This window comes from Falco cherrug, chromosome 4 (assembly GCF_023634085.1).
Source record: "Falco cherrug isolate bFalChe1 chromosome 4, bFalChe1.pri, whole genome shotgun sequence".
In the NCBI taxonomy this organism is placed as follows: domain Eukaryota; kingdom Metazoa; phylum Chordata; class Aves; order Falconiformes; family Falconidae; genus Falco; species Falco cherrug.
In genome coordinates, this window is record NC_073700.1 from 36,662,833 (window position 1) to 36,685,340 (window position 22,508).

The 22,508-nt window shown below is 44.1% G+C and overlaps 2 protein-coding genes across 14 annotated transcripts in view; one reads left to right on the plus strand and one right to left on the minus strand.

Annotated features, from left to right (window-relative positions):
• The window catches only part of CRAMP1 (cramped chromatin regulator homolog 1), a 52,243-nt gene extending 37,166 nt beyond the window's left edge, over positions 1-15,077 (minus strand). The window contains exons 1-4 of one of the 4 annotated variants that reach the window (XM_055707517.1): positions 14,668-15,077; positions 12,098-12,447; positions 2,073-2,266; positions 275-428 (exon numbers count right to left, since the gene is read on the minus strand). In XM_055707517.1, coding sequence (XP_055563492.1) covers positions 275-428; positions 2,073-2,266; positions 12,098-12,446 — 697 coding nt within the window. In that variant the 5' untranslated portion in view covers position 12,447; positions 14,668-15,077. Of the gene's footprint in view, positions 1-274; positions 429-2,072; positions 2,267-12,097; positions 12,448-12,882; positions 13,067-14,667 lie in introns of those variants that run through there. The other 3 variants (XM_055707516.1, XM_055707514.1, XM_055707513.1) reach the window with 3 other exon arrangements.
• A 520-nt stretch (positions 15,078-15,597) lies between these two features.
• IFT140 (intraflagellar transport 140) overlaps positions 15,598-22,508 on the plus strand; it is an 85,969-nt gene continuing 79,058 nt past the window's right edge. For 3 of the 10 annotated variants that reach the window (XM_055708481.1, XM_055708482.1, XM_055708483.1), the window contains exon 1: positions 15,599-16,067. The gene's annotated coding sequence lies outside the window, so the exon portion shown is untranslated. Of the gene's footprint in view, positions 16,068-18,710; positions 18,912-19,025; positions 19,370-22,508 lie in introns of those variants that run through there. The other 7 variants (XM_055708475.1, XM_055708479.1, XM_027810061.2 and 4 more) reach the window with 6 other exon arrangements.

Sequence of the window (22,508 nt, forward strand, 5' to 3'; positions counted from 1 at the left end):
TCCCCAGTATTAATAGTAGAATCAGTATTTATTATGGTGTGGTGAATTCATGTAAAAGCAATGATACAAATACCAGTCTTGAGAAGTATTTTTCAAAAGCCATGAACCTCAGATGGCCACGCTAATAAAAATAAGACATGTTCACAGAGATCCTATGGAGTATTTATTTTCTCATCTCCACCATTGCTGTCCTCCACGATGGCACTAAGAGGCAGGACTCCAACTCTTACGAGATTGTCAGCTCTACACTAAGCCCATTTCATTGCATACTAACCATTATCAAAGTCAATGTACTTTGAGATCTTGTGCCAGGTGCGGTAGTAGAAATGGCGGACCTGTTCCTTATTCTTCACCATGCTTGCTGGTTTGCCTTTCTTCTTGTATTTCAGGGCAATGTTGTTCTGGATAGCTTCAAAGTCTTTCCCATGCTGGAGAATAAATAAGACAAATCCAATACTCAAAATCAAACTTGCATCTTGTCATAAGACAACCCAAACAACGTGAGGGACTTTGGGGTTCTTTGTGGGAAACTAGATTCCAGTGGTCATAAATAAAATTCCTGCCTATCAGAATTCAACAGCAAAAGAATGACCCTACCTTCCTTTATTTTACATAAAATGCATTACAGATGCCAAATAAATTACTTTCTGATTCCTTGAACTGTTTCAGAGTAAGTTGCTAGCAAACTTTAAAAACAAACAAAAAATCCTTAACTTTACTCATAAATGTGCTAAGTAGCAGAACTGAAAATACCAACTCTCTCATTTAGCTTTCTTTCCCCTGCACTTTCTCCTCTCTCTCTCCTACCTACATTTCTGACTAGGGGGAATGAAAAGTCTGTCACATTTAACACATTTTGGTTATTAGGAGTAAAAAAATCTGAGTTTCAAATAATGAAGGTAAATATTATATTGTAAAAAAAATAAATAGAAGACTTCCTTTCTAGAAAACACATGTTTTAAACTGTAGGTCATTCAGAAGTTTATTCTCAGGGTAAAAATGAGACACCTAAGTGTCCCTGTAAAACTAGGTAATTCCTGTAACATCCCTGGAGTTCAAAAGAAGAAAATTTAATTTTGTGTACATTATCATTCAACTCCTGCTATCACAAAATTTCTTAGTATTCAAAAAAGGCTGGAACTCATTTTTAAACACCCAAGCATGAAAACCTCTTTTGAAAGGTAGCAACACAGAACAAATGGAAGTGGGGGTCCAAACAAACCGAATCCCAAATCCATCTCACAGCAAGTTTTTGAATATTTTCCACAGCATTAAAAAAACCAGTTTTCTTTAGAGTGATGAAGGGACTTAAACATTACATGGTTCCCAGGAATATTACTGCAAGTCAGAGGAGCTAAAGAAAACAAACAGTGTTTAAGTGTTCATTTTGTTCACAAAATACATATGCATGAATCATGCCTACCACTAAAAAAAATTATTTTTAAACAAGATGCACACATGCAAAGAAAACCCACCACCACTTCTTTTGTTTTCACCTTTAGCACGTACTTCCGTAACAGAAGTGCTCTTAAAATAATCACAGCAACAGGACAACCAGGAATATATCATATACATCGTATGAGATAAAAGATAAGATGATCTAGCTTTTCTTTGTCTCTCAGCCCTGGTACTGATTTGGCTCAAACCTTTTTGCGGTCAAAGACTAAACACAGCGCCTACAATTCTTATTAGAATAGAACATATTTTCTTATTTGTTAATATTACAGCATAAGCGTGTTGCTTTTGGAAGTTGAGATGGAGGCATTTATTTATTTCTCATTTGAAACAGAACCATAATTGAAAAATAATGTTAATTATTATAAACATTCATGAATAAAACTCACAAATATTTCTTGTGTATTTCAAAACAAAAAAGTTTGATACTTTTGAAATGTGGCTTTGATCGACAGCTGGTTTATAGCCAACTGTATAGACACATATGCATAGACCAATGAATGCATATGCGTTCATATGCATTTTGCTCCTGCAAATCTCAACTGCATCAATCTTTTTTAGGAGTGTCCAAATACTAAACAAAGCCATCTAAGCTTGTTATTTTCCTCTACATGTACCTCATACAGTCCCTCGAAGAAAGTATTTTTGTCCTCTGTGCTCCACGATTCCCACTGCCGTCTGACCTTCTTTCCTTCCTCCTTCTCTCCAGCTGTGGAGCCCAGGTTCCTTGCTGCTGCCTTGGAATTCCCAGCAGGATTGCTGGGAGGAATTCCTGATGTCCCACCAGATGTAGTGCCTCCATTATCTGCTGCTGCCAAAAAAAAAATGTCCAGAGTGAATATTAAACCAACAGCAGGATTCATGGATAGAGGGATAAGGGAGGAACTCAGAATTTCCTCCTTCACCACTACTCCCATCTGTATCAGATTTTTTCCCAAAATATTTCACCTGAAATACAATAGGCAAATAATAAGATTTTTTTAAGGAAATAAAATCTCAAGGAGTTCAAAAAACAAAGGGAAGGTTTCAATAGTTTGATTTGTTATTTCCAGAGATAAGATGGATAAGCAGGAATATGCCAGAGCAACCCCTATAAGGCAGCACACTCCGTGCGCTCTGCAGTTGCCCCTTTGCCACCGAGGAGAACTTTGGAGCTGCTGAACACAGTGTTCAATGCTGAACGTTGATGTAATCAATAAAGCAAACTAATGACCATGAGAAAATATATGTAATTTAATATCCTTGCCTTTGGTCTTGATCCTACTGCCTCCAAAATAACTGTGGTAGCGAAACAACTGAAAGATGTCTACTCCAGTTCATCGCATGACAATGGATCAGCATTCTCAAGGGTCTGACCCTCAACATAAGGAGTCCCGTCTCTGACACTTAGCCCGCCCACCTAGGATAATTAAAAGTATCCCAAGGATGGCAAGTCCCAACCCCTTCATCTTCCCCAGATCCCCGTGTGGCTTTTGGAGAAAGGCAGAGAACTGTAATCTAGATTGTACCTTTGGCATTTATTGGCATCCCAGAATACACGGATCAGAAAAAAACACATGAAGACTGGAAATACTAAAATGAGAATAAAGCCTGATGGAACTAAGAGAATTTGCTGTTTATGCAAGCAGGGGACAGGGAAGAAAATGGGATGGGGAAACTGCAGGAAGGTAAGAGCTAAATATAATGCAGGAAGATTCCATTCCCTCATCTTAATTCAGAAAAAAAAAAAGCCTTTTTTCTTTAATTGCCTCTGAAACTACTATTAGTCTTTCAAAGGCATTTTAATCAGCAAAAACATCATCAACTAAACTTAAACCTGTGATTTATTCGCAACAGAAATAAAACCAAGCATGATGCTTGGTTTGATACTAACAGATTATCGGAATGTTAATCGAGAAACCAGGGAGATGTCCCAAGAACTGCACTCTTTTTTTCAATGAAAATGTAACCATTCTCAGTAACTTAGATTTCAAAAATATATTTTCTTCATTTTTTCCAAGTAGTATTAAGATTTGACTGCCCTTATCAATGTGATGCATACTTAATAAAACAGAAGCCTTTTAACATTAAAGCATACATTGCTCATTATATAGAATGCTTCTTACTATTTCCATTTTTCCAGTTATTGTCCTTTATGTTTTGTCTTATGATAAAATGGCTTGCCTTAGTTAATCTGCTTACAAATCCAGCTTGCACAATACAGCAGTCCCAACTAGTTTCCCAAACTCTTATACACATTAGCCGAGTTCTCTCTATCATATTTAGGCCTTACAAGTATAGTTATCTTTTAAAATTCCATTAAAATAAGCAGTTTGATTACCTGAAAAAGTCGGTGTTTTTATATATACATATATCTATCTCATTCAAGAACCAGGATAACCCAGTCTGATAATCCCAGTATCATTTTTAAAGAAGAAAGAGTATCAGAAGAGTAAAAGAGTACCAGTTATAGGCTTACTAAGCTTTAGAGATATGAAAGGTTTGTAGGTATATCTTAAGTATTCAGTTGCAATTTGAAAGTAATTCCTTTGGATGACAAAACCATGTTTCTCCAGATGCCTAAAAAAGCTGTTTGTTCAAATAACAAAGAACATTTGAAATCAAACCTTGAAGAGAGCAAGATGTATGAAAGCACACTTTTTTCCCTGCACACAATAAATATTTACTTGATGTAAAATATGATATTGTGAACATTTTAATGTTAACGTTTCTTTTATTTCTATCACAACAGGGAAGCCTGTAAGGCAAAACATGGAAAAGAATTAGGCATCTAGAAGCAAATGAACATAAAACCAACTTCTCAAACAGCTTCTCTGTTTTGTAAAGCCTTCATCAGACACTGATAAAATTACTGAAAGTTAACCAATTTAATTCTATACTGTGAAGGTAAATCCTAAAAAAAACCCAAACACCAAAAACAAACGTAAGAAAAACCTCAGCACTTGAACTCTCTTGATGGCTGACAAGAAAACCAACAATTTTAACACACAGAATTGCTTCCTTTATTCTGCAAATATAAGATTGGAATATCACAATTTGCACGGTAAAGAAATACACATCTTAATACTTAAAACCTTTGGATGAGAAGAAGGAATTCAAACACATCACTCCTCAGTCTACAGTCTCCTGATGCTAGTAGCTCCCAAAGCAAAAGACATCGTTTATCAAGATAGCTGCAGGATTTTCTACTCCAGAGCTATTATTCTGATCACAGACCTCTAACTTAGTGAGACATCATTTACAGGAACCACAAATGCAGGGTTTGGGAGTGTGTGTTTGTTGGGTCAGTGGTTTTTGTCTAAGGTTTCTGGGTGGGATTTTTTGTTTGTTGTTTTTTTACACATCACTCTGTACAAATACTCAAACAAGTAAAAACCTCAAGTCAGCTGCCTAAAGTTCAGGTCTTACAAAGGATTTTTTAAAGGTTGTACAGTACACTTGGAACACGTGAAGTTTTCATTATTAAAAAGTGTAAGAAGGAAAAGTACAGTAAGGACTTCAAATTCTAACATGACTATATAAAGCTCCTCTTAGGTGTATGTAAAATATGAAATTAATGGTTCTATTAAGCACATGCGAAGGATTCCATTGATTCCACTTCTACAAAGGATACGTAGTTTATAATTGCTCTTTTGTTCCTTTACATATACTTACTATTAGACAAGCCAAAATGTAGTCCTGCAAAGTTTATCACAGCCTTTCTTGTTCTAAACACAAGTTAGCTACTATCCAGACAACTGTTTAGAACACCATCTATGAAGACCTAAAAATTCTAATATCCTATCATCTCTACAGAAGTTTTCCATGACATTTAATTCTTCCAAGAATAAAGGAGTTTGCTGTATCATCCCTTTGTGTAAACCTTCTCACTACCGTGCACGGTAATATTTATCACTGGGTTACCACAACCCACCCTAGAGTTTACTGATCTTAGTGAGGCAATGGAATGCAGTATACTCTAAACCATGGTATTATAGACTGATTCAGCATAAAAGGCAAAAGAAAGAGTAAAGATAGTCATACATCATTAAATTACGCCCCATAAATTCATTCTTCCAATCTTACTGTACGAGATTCTTTTAACAAACAAAGCAGCTAACAAGTTTTCATGCCTTCACTAATGATAGATGATGATCATTAACTCCCAAAAACAGATTACTTAAAACTTCAGCAATGCACTAAAACAAAAAGGTCCACTGAGGCTAGCCATAGTTACTGCTGCAAAATGGCTGGAGAGGGGAAGGCTTACTGTACCAATCTGCTTAGGTACCTGTTCTAAGTAAAATAATTTCTAAAAGGAGAACACTGCAGAGAAGACAAAGACAAGATGGTCATTCTCACTCTGTCTACTTATCCTACATCACCCAACCACTGAACTAGACACCCACACAATTACAGCTACAAGAATTCCTTCCCTTCATGCCAGAATGCAGTGGAGCACCAGCATCTGCACATGAGGTACAAAGCAGCAAGTTTGGATGTGTAAATTCTCAGCATTCCCACTCAGCTTTCAACCCACAGTTTGCAAAGACATCAGGTTTCTGTATTTGGTATTTGAACTATAACCCCCAATAAAACCATGGATCAGAACACCAATGTTTCAGAGAAACTTACTTATTCCTCTTATCCAGTGTTCTCTACCCATCTATATGCCCCGTCATTTATCTGTGAATGGCCTAACATCCCCTTAAACCACATCTTCTGTAGAAAAAGCTGCTGCTTTTGTACAGCTAAGCAAAACACAAGCACTTGCAAAAATTACATAAAGGGATTTAAGTCCTGCAATTTAAAAATCTGGTATGAAAATGACAAACAATGGAACACTGCATGTATCAAATAATCGAGTCACTGATAGTGCCAGTGTCTTATCATGGCTACAGCCACAAGTTCTTCCTTCCAGGCTCTACTAGCACCTTAGTGTTTGCTTTTCAATTTTCCACTGGCAGCTCTTACATGCCAGCTTATTTGTATCTTCTACGACAGATTCCATATCCACAGAAGCCAGAATCCACAGAGTTAATCCCCACTACACACATGTATCTTAACACACACGCTGGTTCTCTTGTTGGTGTTCTATAGATTTAGTTTGCAAAATTCTCAGCTTCTTCAGAGGTCACAGGCCAACTGTAGGTGGAACATCTATCAGGGAATACCTTCATGACCAAGATGGTACTTTCAAAGACTCTTGCATGCTGCAGGCCAAATGCAGAGCATTAGGATGCTAAACTCACTCCCCAAAGCACAGGAAGTGAATGCCAACTTGTGACATGCCAGAAATTTTCCTTCAGAACATTCTTTCTTCTCTTTGGGGTTCTACAAGAGGCAATAGCAGGGATAAACTACACGAGATCACCTTCAGAAGAGGTTTCAGTAAAGATTCATTAAGGAGGCCACACCAGAAAACACATCTGAGTGACTATTTTATCCTCACAAACCTGCATTACTGCTCAGCAGTCTTATGAAATTGTGTATCAAAACATCTGCTGCCCACAGAGCTGGGCTAAGGTGCTATGATCTATACTTTCCAGAAAGCCTCAAACACATTCTGCGGCACAAATGTGTTTCCCATTGCAGAGCATTCCTCAATGAACATTTACTCCTCAATTTTAATGAAAAAGCAACTGAAGACAAACATCCAAACTTCCTTTCTGATCGCTTGGTAAACGAGCCCCATTTCTAGCCACTTATCTTTCTAATGGCAGATACTACGTCATGCACTTCAGTGAAGAAATGAATCAGGTGATCCCACAGAAAGTGCGTACTTTCAGAATTTATGCGAAGCTGCTTGCTCTGTGGAAGGGCAACCCAGCAAAGCTGCAGGCTGGATCCAGTTTGCTTTCGTCTCCAAGAATTGTAGCTGAGAAGAGAATACAGATGAGAGAGGAAAAGAAACAGACACATTCCCTGCAAGTCAATGCTTCATTTTGAGTACTAATCTAAGTGGAAAACAAGATTCTACCTTGTATGCCTCCACAGTAAATAGCAGGGACTCCTAAGAAGGATAAGTCCAGGACAGTTTATGCCATATTGCATGGTTGTACCACACTGTGTTCTTGTATATTAACATCCAAAGTTTTAAACATGGCCAGTAAGCATCCTTATATCCAAGGATACAGACAGTCTAGCTTCTTCTGCCTCTTATTATTTACAAGATTTGCACAACCAAGATGTAGTTGAATGTGTTTAAACATATATAGTGTCAATTATCAACAGGAGTCTACAAACAAAACTATACTGAAAGACTGCTTTTCTACAGACAGTATATATTTAATATCTAACGTATCAAATGCAGCACTGAGCTAACCAAGCATAGCTGTAAAAAATAAACACAGTTTATAATAAATTTGGTTAGTCCCCCATGTCCAGTAAATCATTATTCTCTTGCTCTTCCATTAGAAAATACCCGTAAAGCCTAGAAAGAAGTTCCATCCAAATCACACAGTTGTGCGGCCTTGCAGACAGGTATCTTTCAAAGTTCAGTACCTACTACACAAGGGCACATGAAAAAAATCCTTCTCTTGTGGCACGGGATACTGAGGAGTTCTGGGCCTGAGCCACTTTCAAAGGAAGGGAGTGAGAACAGGGGTAAATGGGAGGGCAAAGAATAAATGAAAGCATGCCAGGGTAGGACGGAAGGAGAAGTACCAAGTGTAAATGAGGTGGACAGAATTAAGGAAAACATGAAAACAAGTGCCAGTAGTCTCTGAAGAGTCATTCATGCCCTGGAGAAATAATGCTGGAGGAATGACATTTCAAATTAATATTACAATACATTCTGCAGCATAAATATTTGGGCAGATAAAATAAAATCATCTTGTAAGTACATATATTGGGTACCTTGGTACATACATCCTCTCCACGAGAGGACAGTAGTTAATTTAAACTGTGTGCTATGGGACACACATTTTGCTGCACTGAAACAAACCGGACTGCCTTCTAGCAAGTTTTATATGATGCCAAAAGATGGAACATTTTAATTCAATTAATGCTTTCAGCTTAATGATCCTTTTTTCAAGAAAGAACTGCCTCCTACTGCAACACAAATCCAAATACTTGTTTGGGCCATTCTACACGTTTTATGAATAAATCTAGAGCAATAGCATAAAAGACATCTTCAAGCTTCAGCTCATCATCGTTAGACTTTATTACTTTTTCCTCCTGACTTCATTCTGCATTCAGAAAATGGATAAAAACACAGAAATGGGAACACTCTACTTCAAACTAAATCTACAGCACATGATGGCAACATATTCCACATTTGCTTTTACCAATGTGGTCGCAGCATACACATGCATGTTCTAACCACTTTCACGGAAAAAAGCCCCAAAACACACCTTAAAACCTGTGCTCGGCAACATTTGTATTTCAGAAGTAAACTCTCAGAAATCCCTCTTTTTCAGCAGCCTTATATTGGTCTGCTTCCTTCCCCTCAATGAACCTCCCCGCTTTTGAACTCTCAAACCGTCTCCACTCCACTATTCCTTCAAGTTCTTCTGCTAATTTCATGCAAGTTACTTTAAGACTTACTTAAAGCATTCATACTTCAAGAAGTCATGCATTAGTTGAGGTGTAGACTATGAACTTGAAAATACAACAAAAATGTAACTAACATTTCAAAATAAGCTAAGAATTCTTAAAAACAAAACAAAACCAAACCCCACAGATTTAGATGTTTGTGCAGGAAATTTTATAAACCTTTCAGCAATCCAAAATGGGTTGGCTGTTTGAAGTGAAATAGTTTTCAAACTTCATTTCACTATGCTGCTTTCTATGCCACTTTTGCCCTAAACTCAAAAGTGCACAAAAAAGGCAAGAAACAGAATTCAAAGATGCAATTAAAGATTACGTTCAGGGTAACCTGAAAATAAGCAATGCATTTATACATTCTACTAGGCAGAATTTGAGAATTATTATGAACAATCTTCCCAGAACCATAGTAAGGTAAAGTTGAAAAGTCAGCAGCTGCTGGGTCGGCATACTCTTCCTACAGTTTACAGTAAAGTTTACATTATCAATAATGTGTTCGCTACAACGAAGCGCCCTAAAAGCACAAATGGATCTGCAACAGACAAAAAAAATTTACTATTTTCAAAATAAAATTTAAAATACTATTTTAAAAAAAATACTATTTTCAACACTATTTGTACTTTTAAAAGCATGATCAGGACAAGCCAATGCCTGCTGAGTAACAATTTGAAAGAAATTAAGTTTATTGATTGCACTCCTTCGGAACTTTGAAAGAGTTTTCACTTTAGAATACCAATTCTAAAAGCAGGACCACTTTAATAAAATTTTAAGGGCTACATAGCATTTTGAAAGACTATCAACAAAACCAAATTTCTGGTTTCACTGGACCAAGCACAAGCATGGTCTAGCCACTCCTGCTGGCCAATGTTAAATTTGCCTTTGCAGCCATCACCTTGACTGCGGTGCTCAAAATGGAAAAGCTTCTCGTTTTCAGAGCCAATCCAAAGCACAGGCTTTCAAGCTTTTTATCATTTTTATACTTACAGGGGGAAGAGAAAGTTGGTGGGACAGCAAGTGGAAGGATTTAGGTCCAATCTTTACTAGCAATCTTCACCCTCACATTCGTTCCCTATTGGAAGCTAGATCTGTGAGACACTTCTCTTGGAATGCAAAGCCCTATAAATTCTGATCACAAGACACTCCATTAGGGAGAATTCAGACGAGCCTGGAAAACCTTTCAGTATGCATCCCTGAATGTAAAGAACTCAAATTAGAAAGGATCCCGCTCCATGGCTCTTTTTCTCCAAGTTCTGACAGTTATGACCTCAGCTGTATCAGAATAATCAACTTCAATGCGTCCACATCAAAACTAGCCAAGCAGAGCTACAGCTGGTCTTGTAATTCAAAAAGTGAAAGCATAACCATAAATTCTACTACCAACTGTCAATCCCAATGATTTAAGAAGTTTCCCCAAACTTGACAACATAGTCAGGTACAGTGATTACAAGCACTATCTGTGACTGATTACGGAAATAAAATTTTCCATTCTGTATATAATTTTATTTGGGTTATTTTGGAATCTGAATTGCAAAATAAATTAAGTTTGTTTTTCAATTGTGTCGATACACCTAGTTAAAAATCATTCTGCCACTCTAAAATTGGTAATGAATGTTTATGTACAAATATACAAACATGAATACACACGTGCACAAAGGTACATGTGTTTTGTTCACACGTGCATACACTTTGAAAGCAATGTAATAACTTCAAATGTGTGTATTCGACTTGTCAACCATGGACAACATGTATTCCAAGGAAACACCTTCTCACATTCAATACTATTTACAACACCTGAAATAATTACCTGTAGCTAAACACTCCTGGGTATTCTATCCATTTGTTTATTTGGTTCAATGCAACCAGGAGAAAAAATTATGTAGGCCTTTCCTTCTGTCCTCCAACATGACGCATAGGAGTTTTTCCACTCAAAAAGTTTTAAGAGATTAAAGAGGCCTAACTAAGGTATTAAAAAATACTTCAGTCAATTATATAAACTAACTATCAAGCAACTGATTTCAAGAATTTTTTTGTGCTATGTAATAACTAAAATATCACAATTTGTACTGCTTTATCACTGTTAACAAAAAACTGTTGTAATTTGTAATGTTTACCTAACACCCAGCATGTGCATACCGCCATAATGGACCAAAGAGTGAGGTAATCTCCAAGACACATTTACGCTACGTGGAGTTTTATCATGTTTTACAACAGTAAACTTTGTTATTTCAAATGCTGAAGAAATCTCAGAGGTTTGGATTTTTTCTTCTCAAAAATTAACAGAAAATAACACAAGGTACCCAAAATTAGTCTCACATACAGCTCAACTGCCGTGCCAGGTGTCATCCAGTAACTGCTGAGCACACACAATAGCACCAAGGTATTCAAATACCCCTGCTGTCTTCTAGCTACTCAAGAAACAGCTTTGAAAAACATCAAGTTCTGATCTACAATGCTAAAGTGAAAAAGCATGTGTAGGTATGTACACACACACAAACATTCAGATGTATGCAAAACAATTTTAAACCAAAATCATACAAAAATGCCCAAACTGTTCTGAGACAGTAACACAGGACTCACGACCTTAGGAGCAAGTATGGCAATATGTGTATTTCATAGCTGTTTCCAAAAGTTTCTTGGGTAAAATGGTCATAGAAATAATTTGGGGAAATTGCCAACACCTTGTGGGTTGTTTCCCCCCCCCTTCTTTACCTATAATGAATATTTTGTTATTATCCAAGAACAGAACTCAGAGTGCAGCTACCTGATTACACAGCTAGCTAGAGCCTGATTTCCTAACCAAAATACGGGAATTCCCTAAAACCTGAGAGATGAAAAACAGGAATTAAAGGTTTGCTTCCATAATGCAGATGTTTTCCTCCTCCACATAGGCATGTAACCCCCCCATTTCTGTAAGTGCAAAGGGGACAGTGGGCAGCAGAGAAGCTGAAGCCTTGGGACACAAAGAGGATTTCAGCTACTGTGAGAACAAACCCCAAAACACCTTCCCCAAAACCAAACAAAAGATGGCATCTACAGGAGGATGACAACCCCCAGGCCCACAGGTGACCCCCCCCAGCCCTGCTCGCGTGTTTGAAGGGTGCCCAAAGCCCAGTACCTTTGCCTTTTGCAGCAGTGCTGCTGCCAACTGAGGAGGATGCCTGGGAATCCTTCTTCAGCCTCTTGCTCTGAGGCCTGACGCTGGACCTGAGAAAATGATGCTGGTCCTGGCTGTGGGAGGGCTGGAGGGAGGCCGGGGCCTGCGACAAGCTGGGGTTCGGTGGGGGGCTGCTGCTACGGTTGCTGTTAATGATCTTCTCTTCTTTCTTTGTGCTGCTGCTGCCTGGAGCTGCCTCTCCTCCTCCTCCTGCCCCTTCTTCTTCCAGGGACTCCTCATCTCCTCCTGCTCTCTTGCCCAGCTTTTTCACCCCTTCCTCCCCACTGCTCTCTCCGAGTTTCACTGTCATCCTGTGGGGGGGGGAGAGAGAGAAAAGAGGGGGGCACAGAGTCAGGGCGGGGAGCCCCCCAGAGAGGGCGAGAAATCCCTGGGCTGAGAGGGGAGAAGTTTAGCTGCAGAAATTCCTCTCAACATGGCCGCCGTTGTTTGTTACTAAATCCCCTTTCGTTTGCTGTCCCGACCCAACAACCTGTGCCGAGGGCGGGAGGGGAAAAGCCCCGCCGGAACCCCCCCCAAACCGGCCCAAAAGGCAGCCGGGCCCCCCCGGCAGCCCTCCGGCACCCTCCCGAAGGGGTTCGGGGCGCCTTTGCCGGAGAAATCGCCCAGCCAAACTCGGGCGTGTGGAAGCGCTCGACAGCCGCCGAGAGGAAAGGCAGCCGCCGAGCCCGGCGGAGCAGAGCAGGGCAGCGCGGCCGGGCCGGGCCGCCCCCGGCCCCCCATCCTACCCATTCCGCGGCTCCTCGGGCCCAGGGGGGCTCTTCTTCCTCCTCACCATGGAGCCGCGGCGATCCGACCTGCCGCGGGGGGGGGGTTCATATTCCCAGATGCGGCGGCGGCGGCGGCTTCTCCTCCTCTCTGTGTGTGTGTGTGTCTCTGGGGCTGGGACTGGCCAAGGCTACCGAGGCTTCCAGCTCCCCCTCCGCCCCCACCCCGCCGGAGCCCCGGCACCTCTCCGCCGCGCCCGGCCGCCCCGCCGCCCCGAGCATCGCTGTCACCGCGGGCCCCGGCGCCGGCCCGGCTGGCCCGGCTGCCCGGCCCGCAGCTCCCGGCCCGCCCGCTCCACCTCAGCGGCACCCCGTTTGCGATGCCCCGGTACCCGAGGGCTCTGCCGGCGGCTCCGCACCCCTCACGTCGGGGGGACCGGGCAAAAAAGTTTTAAGCCATCACCTGCCCGAGGGCCGGCGGCTACCGGGCCTCCTTCTCAGCCCAGCTACCTGCACACCGCATCTGCCACCGGGGCCACCCGCCGGGGCGGCCTGCTCCCTCTTCGTCCCACCTCATACAGCCTCTCGATTCTAAAGTTAGGGGGGGTTAAATCCTGGAACAAAGTACCAGATAGACACCCAAAAGCTTAAGGCATTAAATCATGTTATCCGCCAAAACCCAACAACTGGGTTGTTTTTTATTCTTAAAGGCGGTAGAAAAATATCACTGACCCCATCCCTAGAAGTCAAGTCCCAAGAAAGTAACCACCTCGAGCAAAACAGAAAGAAGCAGCAGTTGCAATGCAGCCGCCTTGTCACCAGAACAGGAGCCACAGTCCAACTTTAATTGAGGGCAGAGATAAAGACCAGCAAGAGAAGGAAATTCTGAATATCACAAATAAAGAATGCAATGGCTATGGATTAGCCTGACAGCAGAATAACGTGGTTGAAAATAAACAAGACACATCAGCATTATATGGCATACAAATTTGTGAGACTACAGTTCACAGACTGTAGCCCTACTACTAAACCAATACTTTTCCCTCTCGCGATTTTCAGCGAAGCCATTGAATCTACCTGTTCCGAATTGCATCGGGTAATGTTCCGTTCCTTGCAAACATTCAAACTGATTTGAGCTGTGGATCTAAAGTCATACTAAAACTTGGTTAACCGTTCACCTGACAGGTCCCCAATTGCAAACAAGCTTGTCTCCACACAACAAGAATTAAGAGCGTTTTCAAGTTTTCAGGACAGAAATCTTCTAACTCTGATAGTCTGTGCTGACAAACTTAAGTAAGCCTTAAATCTCCTTGATTTCTAGTTTTATCACGACTATAAGTGAAATGATGCATCCAGTGGCACCCTCCAACAACTAACGGGGGATACCCCAGAAACTCATCTTGGGGACAGTCACTTCCAGGGCTGGGGCAGCAAATCACACCGCCTGCCCTGCTTCCCTGCAGCGTCCTGCCTGGCCCTGCGGGGAGCAGTGCCCGGCACCCAGGGTGCCCGTCTCAGCTGCTCTCCCCTCCCGTTTTCACGCTGCCCCTGCTTTTCCTTTCTCTTCCCGAGGGAAAATCTTCTTAGCCCGGCTGCTTTGGTCCGCCAGACCCTCGTGCTGGGCCGCCGTCCCTTCGCCTTGCCCGCTACAGGAGCCCAGCCCCCTCAGAGAGGACGCTTTCCCCGCAGACCCCAGGGCCGCCGCTCCCCGCTGACCGGTGGCCCGGCCCCACGGGGGCCAAGGGCGCCGTCCCCCCCCCCCCCCCCCCAATAAAACTCCGCTCCGCCCCCCGCCCCGAGACTCACCTGCCGCATCAATGCCGCCGCGCAGGTTCCGCGCTCCAGCCGGCGGCCGTCTCGGGTCTTCTGGCTCCCGCAGCCCCAGGCACCCCCAGGCTGCGCCCCAGACCCGCCACCTCGGGAGCAGGCCAGCGCGCCCGACGACCACCGCGGAGCCCAGCGGCCCTCCCAGCTTTGCTGGCAGGGGCAGCCCTGCTCCCGGCCGCGGAGGCGACCTCTGCTCCCCGGGCTCCTCCGAAACCGCGGCCGCGGTCCCGGCACCGCCGGCTCCCCACTGGGCCTCAACGCCCCCAGCCGGCGCCGCGGCCCCCGGCGCCTCGCGCTCGGCCGCACTCCGCCGGCGCCCCCGGCCCCGCGCTCGGGCGCAGAGCGGGCCGCGGTGGAGTCCGGGCCGCGGCGGTTCCGCTTCCTCGTCACACTGCGCCGGGCCGAGGGGGCGGGCCGGGACGCAACGCGCGGGCCCAGCTGAGCGCGCCGGCGCTCCCCACCCCGGGACCCCACGCAGGGCGCCCCATTGGCTAGCGGCAAACGGGAGCGAGGCGAGAGGCGGGGCCGAGGCCCCAGGGCCAGCCAAACAAAGCGCGGCGCGGGGCGGGTGACGGCAGCTCGACGCAAAGGAAGAGGTGGTGGCTGGTGTCCGTCAAAGGGCGAGACGAATCCCGAGAGCCGGCTGCTGACTGGCTAAAAGAAGAACCAATTGAGGGCCCTATAGCCGGGGCCCTTGGACGTGATCTAGGTTCCTATTGGCCAGAAAGGCGGTGATTTGCATGTGGCGGTGCCCTCATGGCCTGCCGGGAAAGGGCGGTGCTCCTGGGCGAGGCTGCGGGGGGGCGTGGGGCGCTGCCCGCGGTACCGGCTGTACCGGGCGGGTCACAGCCGGGCGGTGACGGCAGCGCGGGGCTCCCCCTCGCCGCGGGGCGAGGGGGGGCATCGCGGCGGCAGCCCTCGCTGCTCCTGCTGCCTTGTGCCCGTCGGGGTATGAGGAGTAGGCTGGGGGACGCTCTCCCCTGGAGCTCTAGGCGCTCTCCTCGGAACCGGCTGGGACAGCGCCGGGGCGCCCGCCGGGCCCGCGCTTTGCTGTGCCGCGGGGCTACTACCGAGCATGGCTCCTTGGCCTCAGCCTACCGCTCCTTGCTAGTCTGGGTGGGGGGTGAGTGGGCAGTTCTGAACGAGAACGGCCCGCGCGGGCCCCGCCTGCCGCCTCTGGTGGGGCTGGGCCGCCCCGCAGGAGCCCCACCGGCCGCAGCGCTGCGGCTCGCTTGGCAGCACGCTGCTTACCGGCGAAAGGGTTAGATCAGTTCTTCGTAAAGGTTACTAGTAACTCACGTGAAGTTAGGCACGTGTAACCTCCTGGGAAGACCTAGTGTCTTCGCAGCTTCCCGTGTTCTTGCAGAGCTTACACTTGTGTAAGTACCCTGAAGTGGGAATTTTTTAGTTTTATTTTTTTAAATAAACCATCTCCAGAATGAAGAAGCTTTACTCAGTGATGTACTGAATTAAAGGAGGTTGAATTTTTCTTGCTACTCTACTGCTGTGGCCAGTTTTCCAGTGACTGCTCTCTGGTACTTTCATGAGCTGACTTCACGTTAATTGCTAGGAACAATGATTTCCAAAAATCTTTCAACTGGTACTGTGTGACATACAGGTTTTTTTCTTAAATTCTTTGTAGAAGGAACATTAGATCATCCTCTTTTTGAAACTGTTACTATCGTAGCAGGAAAGGACGTCTTGGCCCTCTTCTGAGGCAAATCTTTGTAAGCTATACCTTAGAAATCAGTGTCTTAGCAGCTTAAACTTCACGATGACATCTGCGTTATGGAAGATTGGGCTCTCATGGAGAGTGTTGCAAGTAATTATCTTGCAATGATGAACTAAACTTGAACATGCCTTGGCCTCGGTGTCATCTATAAATATGCTGTAGAATGTATTTGTGAGTAACCAAGTGTATTGCTATAAATGGAATTTGTAAACAAAATGAGAGCAGAATTGCTCAATGGGCTTGTCTCCACTGTAAAGCTTTGCATTTAAATCTTCGAAATAATTAGGATGGGTTGTTGTTTTTTGAGAGAGTATTTTTGCAGTTTTGTTACAATGTAGCACAAGATCGTATGGCTTATTTTTGCCACTTGGTTTGACCCCAACCGATTTTTACAATATTGACAGGAAATGATGCATTCTGCATCTGCAGTGCTATGTATTTCCATGGTGCTTTGCAAAGAAACATGAAGGTATGTTCAGCTCCCCAAGGAGCTCAAGAGTTGAAGGTTTCCATTCTCTCTGTATGTAAATATCTTTATATGCTTGAATAGCCCCATTGCATCAAATGGACTGTTAAGGTGTGAAATTGCTCATGTGTGTAAATGTTTGTGAAAGAAAGACTGAATAAAAAGGAGTTAGACAAGAGCTGAGAGGCAGGGGGTAGGTTGAGATGTCAAAAGACACTTGAACTTTCTTTCGTTCTTTTTTTAATAGTAGGGAGGGTCCATGATCATGCTTTGGCAGACCTGCACAGATACAAAATGCAAATAATCTTTCTGTGTTTGTTGCCATGGTTTTATAGACTAGGCAAGAACATTAACTTGGATTTGCTGTGCATCCTGTGTATTTTAAGGTATGATAACAAATTGCATGTTTATTAGAAATGGATCAAGCAATACAGAACTGTCCAGGAGAAGGACAAAGTTAATTCTTCTGTTGTATGTCTTTTTTTTTTTTTTTTTTTAATTCTGCATGTAATGTGCATGATCATTACATTATTTATAACATGAAAATACTCTTCCAAAAATCTTAGGTGTAAAAGCCACCAGTACAGTGCATGTTGTCCTGTATTTCCTTTTTTAGGTTATTTAGAAGCTACTAAGTTTCATTCATAACTCATTTGTGCTAAAAGGCTCTTAAGTTATTTAATCTGACAAATGGTAATGGATGATCTTCGTGTTACTAAAACAGTTCTTTCCTGTTTCAGGTAAGAGGATTTAAACCAAAGGTCATGCACCTATTGTTAATCCTTTATGGCTTACTAAATAGGAAGCACCTAATTGTGAAACTTCCCCCCCCCCCGGCATGTGAGGTCAAGCCCTTAGAGGAAGGGATGAAATGCACTGTGTGGGACTGCACTCCTGAAATCTGTCTTGGGACTACAGGGACTCGGAGCTGTTAGACATCTTTTATGAGTGCAGTGTGCAGGAAGGAAGATCTTTGTATCCTAGGATGCCCTGCTCATTTGTCTGTTTAGGATACAAATCCTTTACAGCAGGTCTTCTCTGTTGGGTATTGGAGGGCAGGGAACTTTAATATTCAGCTAAGCATGCACAAGTAGGGATGTCCAGTTCAGTTACTGGGCAAAATTTTGTGTAACATTGAACGAGGCAATTATGAAAGCTGTAAAAATGGTCACTTGAGCAGAGACAGTCAGTGAGGTTTTCAGATGATTTTTATTCCAGCCCAGAAAGGTATTATAGACTAGACGATTGCCTGAGGCTCCTGCTGGCCGTGTATTTCCAACTTGATTGTACTACGTAATTGCAATAGTTTCCCCATTAGCCTGGTTGTCTGAGAAAACAAGGCATCTGCCCACACGGTCTGCTGAAATGCTCCAAGTCTGATGCTCTCAAAAAATCCTGTGGGCACTGTGCTTTGGGAGTGGCACCAATGTGAGCTAAAGGTGTTATTACGTGTACAAGAATCCACCAAGAAGAGATGCCAGAAATGACCTTCTTGGAGCTGATGCCTTGTAAGGGAGAAGATAAAAAGCTACAGGAAATGGGACTGTCAGTGCTGGTGCTCAGAACAGTTTATTCTAGAGGGGTTGCTGAGCTTGTAGTAAGACAGTCTAAAGCCAGTGTTTTGCCTTCCTACCTAAAGCCTATCTTTAAGTTTTGGAGGAGACATAGAGTGTTTTAATGAAGTCTGCCTCCCACCTAGTACTTTTTCCTACTTGCCTAACAAAACTGACTCTTTTTTTGTCAGAAGGGTCCCAGTAATTCCTGTGTAATTGGAAAAGGTGTGAAATGCCACATAAATTGCAGAATATGTTACACATGGCCAGAGTCAACATAAGTCAGTGCATGCAGAAATTGCTGGTCACAGCTGTGTTGGAGTGGCTCCTTTCCATCCGCTTGTGTGGAAATGTTGTGACTTCAGAGGAATTTAAAACCTTTGTGGAGTTGACAGCAGTATGAGGACTGGATCTTGAATTCTCTTGTTTTGAGTAAACCTGGCCGTGAAGGCTGAATGCAGGCCCAGCACGGGTGAGGACTGGGGATGGAGCTGCGCTGTCCCTGGCTGCACCCAGGGGTGCTGGAGGAGGGGAGGGTGGGGTGTAGGCACAGCGGCAGGAGAGCTTTGGGGGGCTACAGCGCAGCGTTAATGCATGACGTAACTGAAGGCAGCTGCTGATGCTTGACCATGGCGCCCGCGCGCCGTTCGAGGGCGGCGGAGAGTCAGTCCGGCGCGGTCGCTGCTCGCCGCGCTCCGCTACCGGCCCCGGCTCGCCTGCGGGGCGCCGCGGGGCGTCGCGGCCGAGCGCGTTCGGCACTTTCCGCTTCTCTTCGGTGTGCGAGCGGACCGCTTCGGTTATTCCCGTGACTCTTCGGCTCCAGGTCGGGAGTTTCCGTGCTCGAGGCTCTCCGTTGTCAGGGGTAACGCGAAGACTCGCGTAGCCGGTGCGGCCTTCAGCGCCGGGGCCGCACTCCGGGGCCGCCGGCAGGTAGGGGCGGGCGAGGGGCCCTGGCTCCCTGCGGTCGGCCCGAGCGAGGGCGCCGGGCACCCTCAGAGGCTTGGCCGGCTTCTTCCCGGTCGGTCTGGGCCCGGCCGGCGGGAGCGGGGCCAGTGGCGCTGAGCCTGAGGCAACGGGGCGGCCGGGCCGCTGCGGGCGGCGGGACCGGGGCGGGCGGGACCCCGCGCGTTTGTCGCGCCCGGGGCCGGCAGCGGCGGCTCCTTGCGGGCTGGCAAGTGCTCCCTGCAGCTCGGCCGAGGTGGCCCACGCAGGTTTCGGCCCACGCGAGGCGCTGGCCCGGGGCAGAAGCAGGCGGGGCTCGCCTCTGCGCCTTTTCACCCTTGGTGCGGGTTCAGGATTTAATCAAATTTTTACTATTTATTCTTCATGTTTTGCTGGTTAGAGGAATTAATATTCAGTCGTCAGCCATCTTTTTGTAGCATAACTCAATTTTGTGTTCCAATTCTTTTTCTGGGGCTATTTTAAGCATTTTCAAATGTAAAAGCTAGCATTTCTTATAGATTGGGATTATAAGAAAAACCTGTGGTTTTACATAGGTAGTTGTGAAGACTTGTCAGGGAAACACCATGGCAATGCTTACGGGAAACTCACCTTATGAACATGCTTGGTGATGGGTTTTCTCATAAGCTTGTGGCTGGTAGCAGTTCCACAAGAATAGCAAACCTAATCATAATCAGCCTCCTTTAGATGCTAAATGTGCTGACAACATTGTCAGACAGAGCGTAAAAGTAGCTTTTTAATAATTGTCACCAAAAACAGAATAACATATTTTTTTAAAAAACAAAAGTTTCCTAGTGTAGATGATTGTCTTTTGAAATAAGTGCATATATTCTGGCTCACTGCTGTTATTTGTAGCAGTAGGAATCCTGATGTTATCTATCTAAATCCCAGAACATTCAAACCAAACAAATACAAGTTGATGAATTATTAAAATAAATTACAAACCAAATAGCTTTTAAGTAGTGAATTGAGAGGTTTGTCTGGAGGGAAATTGTCCTATATCAGAGGATAATCTTCCTCGTAAAATGACTGATTCCTTGTGAAATCTGACGCATGTCTATGTTGGTGGGTGCAGACAAAGACAATCCTTTGCTCATGTTCTGAGGTGATGGCCGGTTATCAGTCTGCATTGGCCCCTGTATTGGTGGCATATGACCGGTGAGCTGATAAACCCTGAAATAAGGCTTGATTTCCCCAAAGGACACGATACCACAAGCACGGGGCCACATTGGTATGGGTCTGTGATGTCTGGACTAGACCTGCCTTGTGTCTGGCCAGTTAAGAAGAGGGACAGAGAATGACCTTGAACCTCTCTTTAACTTTTCTGTGTGGGCAGACATTAGTGTCATGTCTGATGTTTGCCAGCATGAACCTCATGAAGTTCAACAAGGCCAAGTGCAAGGTCCTGCATCTGGGTCAGGGCAATCCCCAGTATCAGTACAGGCTGAAGGATGAAGGGATTGAGAGCAGCCATGTGGAGAACAAACTGGGGGTACTGGTGGATGCAAAATTGGACGTGAGCTGGCAATGTGCACTTGCAGCCCAGAAAGCCAACCATATCCTGGGCTGCATCACAGCGTGGCCAGCAGTTTGAGGGGGGGATTCTGTCCCTCCACTCCGGTGAGACTCCCCTGGCAGTACTGAGTTCAGCTCTGGAGTCCTCAGCAAAGGAAAGACACAGACCTGTTGGAGCAGGTCTGGTGGAGGGCCATGAACATAGTCAGAGGGGTGGAACACCTCTCTTGTACGGAAAAGACTGAGAGAGTTGGGGTTGTTCAGTGTGGAGAACGAAATGCTCTGGGGAGACCTTAGAGCAGCCTTCCAGTACTTAAAGGGGCTTGTAAGAAGAGTGGAGGGAGACTTCTTACCAGGCCTGTACTGATGTGCGAGGGCTAATGGTTTTAAACTGTAAGAGGGTAGGTTTAGTTTGGGCATAAGGAAGAAAAGTTTTGTGATAAGGATGGTGAGACGCTGTAACAGGTTGCCTAGAGAAGTTGTGGATACCCCATCACTGGGTATTTTCAAGGTCAGGTTGCACAGGGCATAGATCAAGCTGATCTAGTGAAAGATGTCCCTGCCCACACAGGGTCTTGGATTAGATAATCTTTAAAGGTCCTTTCCAACCCAAACTGTTCTGTGATTCTATGAACTCTGAGGGGTTTTATGAAGTGCTTGTGGGTTATTTCAAAAGTGTCCATCAGGTATATCTAATCTGATTACTGAGATCAGGTATCTGGACTTGGTCATGTTCTATTCCAAGCCACAAAATGTTTAACTTTTCCAGAAATTCTCTTCTTTTAGACCCTGAAAAAATAGAACATGTAGTGCCAGAATAATTTGTAGAGATAGTGCTACTGTTTTCTTTTTTTTTTGACAGCTTCTTTGAGGAAGCATCTGTCAAAGCTGCAGTTTAAGTACACACGCTTGAAGCAACAGTAAACGTGACTAATGAATTCCCAAGATTACAGCAAGCAAATGAACATTAGTTCAGTGATTTTTACATCACTGAGTAATCCACTTAGACAAATAAATTAACTATTTGTATATAGCAGTCTCTTGTACAATTTTGTATAGTTCTTGAGATGCTGAAAATTATTTTATATTAGGGATTGTCCATAATTTGCATGACAATATCACTGAATCTTGTTTTAGTAAATGCTACTCTGTCTTTTTGAATACATACAATATTGATTGAAAAATTGTTCTTGCTGTCTATTAATGCTGAAAGGGATCATTGGCTATTAATGAATTGATGAAGAGAAGCAGTTTGTAAGCTTGACAAACATATCTTTTCCCTTCTCTGAAGGGGACTGAAATAGCAATAATAATAGGTAATACTTATGACTATAGATGCAAGGAACACTTAACACCAGGAAAAAGTGGCTCTAGAAAAGGCATTACAGCTGCGTGGTTTTGTATTATAAAACCATTATTTCATACCAAACATGTTGGGGTTTTTTGTTTTGGTTGATGTAGTATTTGTTTTTTTCATTTAGGCATCTCAAAGTATCTGAAAGTGAATTTCTCTTCTAGTTCGAATTCTGAGCCTATATAAAACTTAGATTCAAATGTGGACTAAATTTTTCTCCTGTTAGAGTAAAATGAAACA